Source organism: Tarenaya hassleriana, unplaced genomic scaffold (assembly GCF_000463585.1).
Source record: "Tarenaya hassleriana unplaced genomic scaffold, ASM46358v1 Cleome9, whole genome shotgun sequence".
In the NCBI taxonomy this organism is placed as follows: domain Eukaryota; kingdom Viridiplantae; phylum Streptophyta; class Magnoliopsida; order Brassicales; family Cleomaceae; genus Tarenaya; species Tarenaya hassleriana.
The window spans coordinates 2,504,747-2,511,530 of NW_010971389.1; the positions used below are offsets into that span (position 1 = coordinate 2,504,747).

The following is a 6,784-nucleotide window of genomic DNA, read 5'->3' on the forward strand; positions in this document are numbered from 1 at the left end:
TGAGAATTTTTAAAATCAAGATTCAAGCTATTTTAAAATTCTGTGTATCATAATATTTGTGTTGAGTTCGCGAACCGGTCGCCAACCAAACTCAGATACAAGCGGCGCATCTAAAACAAGAACAAGAAGAGAAAATTGAGACCAAAGTATATCTACAAGAGAGGAGACAAGAGCCGTTGGAACAGAGTTAGACCCAGCCCTGTTTGTAGCGGCGGAAAAGGTCTTCTGTCTGGGCGTTACGGAAGGCGCTGCAGGCGATGAGGTAAACCCAGATGAGGACGACGACGGTGACGATGAGGATGACGTTAGCCTTCCTCCATTCCCTCCTGAGATTCCCCAGGAGGCCGCCCTTGCACGAGTTGCAGTTGTAACACAGCTGGCTCTGGTCGTTGTTCCATATGTAACAGTCTCCGTCCGCCGCCATGTTCGTCGGATTCTGCCACACCGTCGGGTTCACGAAGCTGTATCCGCACGCCGTCGGCGGCTTACAGCAACCCGACTGTTCCACTCACACAAAGAGTTTCTCGTTCGGAATTAGAAATACACGCATAAAAAAAAGGACCAAACTTTAATAGGATTTTTGGTTCGTATATGAAGGATTTTGAAAAATAAAAAAATACCGTGAAAATAAATCTAATTTAAAATTTAGGATCTTGTTTAAGTTTTTAGAATTTCTTGGTTTATTTTATATTATTTTAAGGTTAAGTGGGATAAATAATTGTGGGTGGAAAACAATGATAAAAACGCACTTTGATGCGATGTTGACATACGGAGACAAATTGACGTTTGTTGAGTCGAGTCAAATCAGACTCCCGTGGCGATCTATATATGAAATCAGATTACATAATATACACTTTTATTCTATCAAAAATTAATTAAATTGGAAATAAATATAATGTTAATAAAAAAACTAAAGGCTAACCGACCATAATTTTAAAATAATCATTTAAACCAAAAAAATTTAAAATAAAAAAATCAAACCTACCCAAAAATAAAAATAAAAAATAATAAATAGTTATTACCAGAACAAATAGGGTCACAAACTCATTATATTTACTTAATAATTGAGCGATAGTTGGTCCAAAATCTTTTTATATAACCCTAGATAGTCTATAGTGCGTGTTTTAATAAAATTTAAAATAAAACCTCTTTTTGTTTTTTTCATTAAAAAAAATACTGTTTACATATCTCTCCTCATTTAAAATTGGATTATACAATAGAGTTTTAAAAACAAAACAAAAAAATCTGAAAAATAAAACACGCATATTAGAGAGATGATGAAATCATTGAATCTTTGTGGGCATAGAAGAAGACAGACTTGAAATTGCAAAATGTAATTATTTAAAACCTCGACAACTATCAACACCCACATTGCTTTGTCTGAATCAGGACAAAACAAAAAGACGTGGTTCAATCCTTTTGTTTATTATTAATAATTAGTCATTAGAGATAAAAGAAACCCATTTGATTTTTTTTTTAAATATTCGATCATTTTGTTGAAAATAGAGACAAAATCTGGTTGGTGGGTCCTAATAATTGTAAGATTTATGATTTATCTCATAAACCAGCAGTTTCTATTGTTCTCCAGCATCTTCTACCACAGTTTCCCTCTCTAGTCTCTACTCCCAAAACACTATGAATTTTTTCCAATTAAAAATAATGTATACTATGCATATTAATTATATACACAAAAAAACGTTCATTTTCAGCTTTTTTCTGTAGAATTTTGAAAAACCCAACAACAAAATAGCTTCAAAAAACCTCTAAAAAAGCAAAAGAGAGGAGAGAGAGATGAATAGCTAGAGAGAATAAGAATAATTTTCTTTAGACTAATGTAAAGCAAATAAAGATTGAAACTTTATGCTATAGAGCTCAACCCCATACCCTTTTTGTTTTCTCGAGAATTTGCATCTTTTTACTTAGCTTTCACTAGAGCCACAGCCTAGGAATTAGAAAAAAAAAACATTTCCAAATTCGCATCCCCTAAACAAGATTGATCCCAATGATCTAACCGCACTGATCTGACCATAGAACATCCAAGAACTATTACCTCCAATCTAACTCACAGTCTCAACCAAATGAATCGAGAGAGAGAGAGGGGGCTTGCCTGGAGAGGGGTGATGTCGGGGGAAGAGAAGAACTGATCAGCAGTGATGTATTCTTGGCTGAGTTTGGGACAAACATCTGTATCAGCCAAACAAGCCCTAATCTTGATCCAGTTCTTAGAGTCCACAACGTTGTCTCTGAGCCAATTCGAGAACTCTTCCAGCCTGTACTCTTTGTAGGCTCTCCCGGGCACCGGGTACGACCCGTCGGGTCGGGTCACCACAAACGCGAATATCAGAACCACCAGTAGCAGCCCTATCAGTATCGCCATACAACACAGGTACACTGCCAATAGGGTTTCCTTGTACCTGGTCCGAACAACAAGAAGATTTTAGGGTTTTTTGTTTCTGGGTAATGAAGGAGGAGAAAGTTCGAGCTTAAAGGTGATATCTTTGTGCTCGGAACCTTTCTGGGTATGCTTCTCTCTCTCTCTCTTTTTCCTCAGTTCTTTTGGCCCAAAAAAATTCTATCTTTATATATGTAATCGTTCATGATCCTACTGGGTCACTCTCTTCCTGAACCACTCACTGGAGAAAAAGATCCTCAGATGTATAAAAAGCGGGCGAACTTCCAGTTTTGTTAGTCACAAAAATCCAATCTTTGACATCTATAATCATCCAGAACGTTAATGGGTAAGTCCCTTAATTGTTTCTAAATTTAAAACTGAAAAAAAAACAATCGTTTCAGTGTCACAGAAAGAAAAAATGGGTACAATTCTCAGTTTTCTTTGAATCAGATCTTCGAGCTCCACTATTCAACGAGCTAAATCACTCAAACAAGAATATCAAAAGTACCAAAAGTCTGCCAATTTTCTTATCCGAGAAACGCAGAGATATGAAGGCAGAGAGAGAAGGAGAGATGTACCAGTAGGCGCCGATGAATCCGGCGGCGGAAACGACGAGTATGAGGACGCCGAGGGTAACGATAGGCCACCGGAGGAGGTGGACGCACTCGTTGTCGGGCTTGGAGGCGAGCCATATACCCGACGCCGTTATCGGTATCGAACACAGCAACGCTATGAAGTTCAGTATTGCCGTCAAGTTGTTCGCCACCGCCATTGCAGCACCTCTCTCTCTCTCTCTCTCTTTCTCCGCGTCTGTGAGGATTGGGTGAGTTTAATTGAGAGTGTGGGAGTCTGTTTTTCGTTTTCTACTTCGGTGGTTAGAGATGATGTGAAGTGTGAAACTGTTAAATGATTTATACGGAAAACAGAGGAATCTCGGTTCGGTTCGATTTGGTTCTGTGTCGCATGATAAAACCGGTTTGGGTTTGGGGTGGCACCAAATAATTTCGGTTTTCGTTATCTGCAACACAAGAAAGTCATGAACGTAACTTTTTGTGCATAAACGTAACTTTTTCCTTTTCATCAACGTCACACTAAATTTCATCTATACTACCATTAATAGTCATTTCTAATTATCCAATCATTTCATTTCAAATAGAAACAGATATCCTGTTTATGATTATAAAAAAATTAAGATTTTATTGAATTTTAAAGTAGAACCGTTTCTGAGTAAAATCCGGTTTACCCCGGTCGGACCGGGTTTTAGTTTGAGTTAACGGCATAAAGTCACGTGGACACACGAGATGCTTTTGGGCCACGACGACACCATGTGGGCTTTCTTCCTCATCCCCACCACCACCCTTCAATGCGCGTTTCTTTACCCACTCGCGCGTTCGGCGCGTACATCGTACGCTCCACTCGCTTCATAGATTTCACGGTCAACGGTGCCTACCCACGTGGCACCGACATCTTCCAGAACCGTGTGGTTTAGGGTGCTTTTCCCGCGGTTTCTCGAGAAAACCCCAAATTTTCTCGCTTGAGAGGAAAAAAAAAAGTAATCACAGATTCGCACATTCAGCAGCAGGAGTAGCATCTGAAACAATTGAGAGATCACACTGCAACTATACAAATCCGTAAAAGCCATAATCGAACCCGTGTCAGAAATGGGGGAAAGCTTCAAACTTTTTTTCCAGATTTTGAAGAGAAGGAGAAAAAGCTTTTGCACGTCAATGGCGGAGATGAAAAATCTAGACTCTCATCAGTGCTGGTTGCCTCGGCGGCGTTGTTACCGGAGACGAGGCCGAGAAAGGAGGATGTTCCCAAGATGCCCAGGCAGAGCAAAACGTCGTCGTTTAACAGGTTTAGGGAAAACGGTGTCGTTCGAATGCAGTTACAATAAAAAGGAGATTTGTTTATTTGGTGTTGTTTACGTCTGAAGAACGGTTTCCATTTAATTTCATTTTCTACGAAAAATGCCATTTACAATTACGTTTTAAAAAACTTCAATAAATTATTTTTATTCATAATTTCATATAGATACATTAAAATACATAATATTTCAAAATAGTACCAAAATTTGTATTAAAATAACAAGATATTTTCGTTTTTACCAAAAATTTGAAATATAGATCAACTATAATTTACGGTTTGTGCTTTTCTAATTTAAATATTTGCATCATATTTTAATGATATTAAAAATTGAATAAAATTCAAAACTCATATATTTATTTAATTTTTAAATAAATAATTTATTTATAGAAAAAAAGAATTTATTTATATATATTCAGATGTTATATCAGTATTTATTTTTATTGGATTTCCCTTTACCTAGTTTTAAATTTAGAATAATTTTGTATCGACATAAAATAATATGATTTTAAATTACCATTTTTTATTTAATTTTAAATAAAAATGTATTTATAGAAAAAAATAATTTATTTATATATATTAAGATGCTATAACAGTATTTATTTTTATTGGATTCCCCTACACCTATTTTTTAGTTAGAACAATTTTATATCGAAATAAAATAATATGATATTAAATTACCATTTTTTAACTTCATTAATCATCACTATATATATATATATGTGATATAACTAAATCATGCTTGCTGATCACGCTCGGGAAGGCTGAGGTTAAAAAACAAAAACTCATCTCCTTCACCCTCTGCGCCGTCGTTGGTCCGCCGGTGTCGCTTCTTTTCCGATTAGACTCCGCGACGAGCACGCCGGAAATGTAATTATACCTCTGATCATAGATTCTTTGTTCGTATTCTCAGTTCTGTTTTGTTTTCTTCGCAGTTTCGTCTTTCATTTCTAGGGGTTTTCTCTCAAATCCGCCTTCTTCGTACTTGTTATGTTGTTGGGTTCCGATGATTCCGTCTAATACTCGCCTTTCTTTGGTCAAGTTTTCGGGGGGGTTTTGTTTTGCGTTTTTGATCCCCCAGTAGAGTTCGTTCGTTTAGATCTGTCATCTGTGATTGGGAACTAAGGTTTTAGCCTTCTAGATTGGTCAATGCGAGTGCGTCGAGGAACATTCTGACTTCGTGGGCGAACTGAATTTGTAATGTTTCGTGTTCTGGGACTACTTTGGGTTATTCAATTCGTAGAGGAGACACGAAATGGTTTTGAAACGTCAACGTAGAGTGCAAGTCAAGAACTTTGATTACCATCAGTTGTTGGTATAAGCTTGTCTATTTTGCAGCTTTATCCCCTCATCTTCCATCCTTAACCAGTAAAATTGAATTGGGTTGCTGATAGATTTTTCTGCAGTCAAAGTTTTGGTTCCCGTCATGGCGTCGAAGTTGGTACAGCTTCAAGCAAAGGCATGCCAGGCTTCGAAGTTTGTGGCAACGCATGGGACTTCCTACTACAAGCAGCTGTTGGAGCAGAACAAGCAATATATTCAGGAGCCTGCTACCGTAGAGAAATGCAACGATTTGTCTAAGCAATTGCTTTACACCCGTCTTGCTAGGTTGTTATCTCTTCCTCTCTTGTTCTGGGGAGTTTTCCTAGGTGCATTGGTTATGCAACTATATTTCTAGATTTCAGATTTGCGAGAGATCTCTCCCCGATACATTGTTTTCTGCATTTTCAATTCAAGGGATTGAGACTTTAGCAGAAAGTTGCTACATTACCCACATATAGTTCATCCTTCCTTTGAATATAACATCACTTAGAGCTGTAGGTCTAGTTTCTCTTCTGGGTTTTACTGGTTTCATGTTGTGTTATGCTTACATTACCTCTGTTTTGAGCTGTTTTTCCGTGCTCAGTCATTGTCCTAGGTTAAAAACATTTAAGATTGTGATGCTCGACTTCTACGAAGATTATCTCTTCTAGTAGTTCATTTGGCAACTCGTGAATGTCAGACAAGCTAGGGCCTCGCCACTAATAATAGTACTCTTCATCTGTTTTGTATATCACTTCGTTGTGGATAGGACCTTGTTAGTCCTTGGACATCGATTTAAACGCTGGAACCCAATCAAATCTAGCACTTTATGGTTGTTAATATGTAGGTTCAAGATTTTGGCTTTGGCATATTTTCCAATTTGGGTTTAACCACTTATTTACCGATCATCCGATTGCAGCATTCCCGGGCAGTACGAGACATTCTGGAAGGAATTAGACCAGGTGAAGAGCTTGTGGAAGAACAGAGGGGACTTGAAGGTGGAAGATGCAGGGATCGCTGCATTGTTTGGACTCGAATGCTTCGCTTGGTTTTGTGCAGGTGAAATCGTCGGCAGGGGATTCACCTTCACCGGCTACTACCCTTGAAGAAGAGGTACAGTCTCTCCGAGAATTCCACCTTTGTGTCAAGCCCTTCTGTTTCAATTCACAGCTACTACTCTCTCCCTCTCTCTCGGATCGATTTTTTATTAATCGTCGTCTTTCC

The 6,784-nt window shown here is 38.0% G+C and overlaps 2 protein-coding genes across 3 annotated transcripts; one reads left to right on the forward strand and one right to left on the reverse strand.

Moving 5' to 3' along the window:
* Positions 1-28: 28 nt before the first annotated feature.
* On the reverse strand, positions 29-3,277 carry LOC104803984 (tetraspanin-2). Its single transcript, XM_010528105.1, has 3 exons — positions 2,971-3,277; positions 2,108-2,414; positions 29-499 (listed from the first exon to the last, which is right to left on the reverse strand). Exons 1-3 carry the CDS (start codon positions 3,162-3,164, stop codon positions 188-190), a joined length of 813 nt encoding a protein of 270 aa, XP_010526407.1. The 5' UTR covers positions 3,165-3,277; the 3' UTR covers positions 29-187.
* A 1,715-nt stretch (positions 3,278-4,992) lies between these two features.
* Positions 4,993-6,762, forward strand: LOC104803986. 2 transcript variants are annotated; one of them, XM_010528108.1, is made up of 3 exons: positions 4,993-5,128; positions 5,665-5,866; positions 6,480-6,762. In XM_010528108.1, the coding sequence occupies exons 2-3, from the start codon at positions 5,685-5,687 to the stop codon at positions 6,664-6,666; spliced, it is 369 nt and encodes a 122-aa protein (XP_010526410.1). In that variant the 5' UTR covers positions 4,993-5,128; positions 5,665-5,684; the 3' UTR covers positions 6,667-6,762. The 2 variants fall into 2 exon arrangements, with proteins under 2 accessions (XP_010526410.1, XP_010526409.1); XM_010528107.1 differs by having other exon boundaries at positions 4,996-5,128; positions 5,653-5,866.
* The last annotated feature ends 22 nt before the right edge of the window (positions 6,763-6,784 follow it).

Excerpts from the sequence above, each read along its gene's own strand:
- LOC104803984 (XM_010528105.1), bottom strand. The coding sequence starts at position 3,164 with ATGGCGGTGGCGAACAACTTGACGGCAATACTGAACTTCATAGCGTTG. Across the intron at positions 2,415-2,970 it reads GGATTCATCGGCGCCTACTG|GTACAAGGAAACCCTATTGG; the intron begins GTACATCTCTCC and ends TGTTCGGACCAG. Across the intron at positions 500-2,107 it reads CCGACATCACCCCTCTCCAG|TCGGGTTGCTGTAAGCCGCC; the intron begins GCAAGCCCCCTC and ends TGAGTGGAACAG.
- LOC104803986 (XM_010528108.1), top strand. The coding sequence starts at position 5,685 with ATGGCGTCGAAGTTGGTACAGCTTCAAGCAAAGGCATGCCAGGCTTCG. Across the intron at positions 5,867-6,479 it reads CTTTACACCCGTCTTGCTAG|CATTCCCGGGCAGTACGAGA; the intron begins GTTGTTATCTCT and ends ATCCGATTGCAG.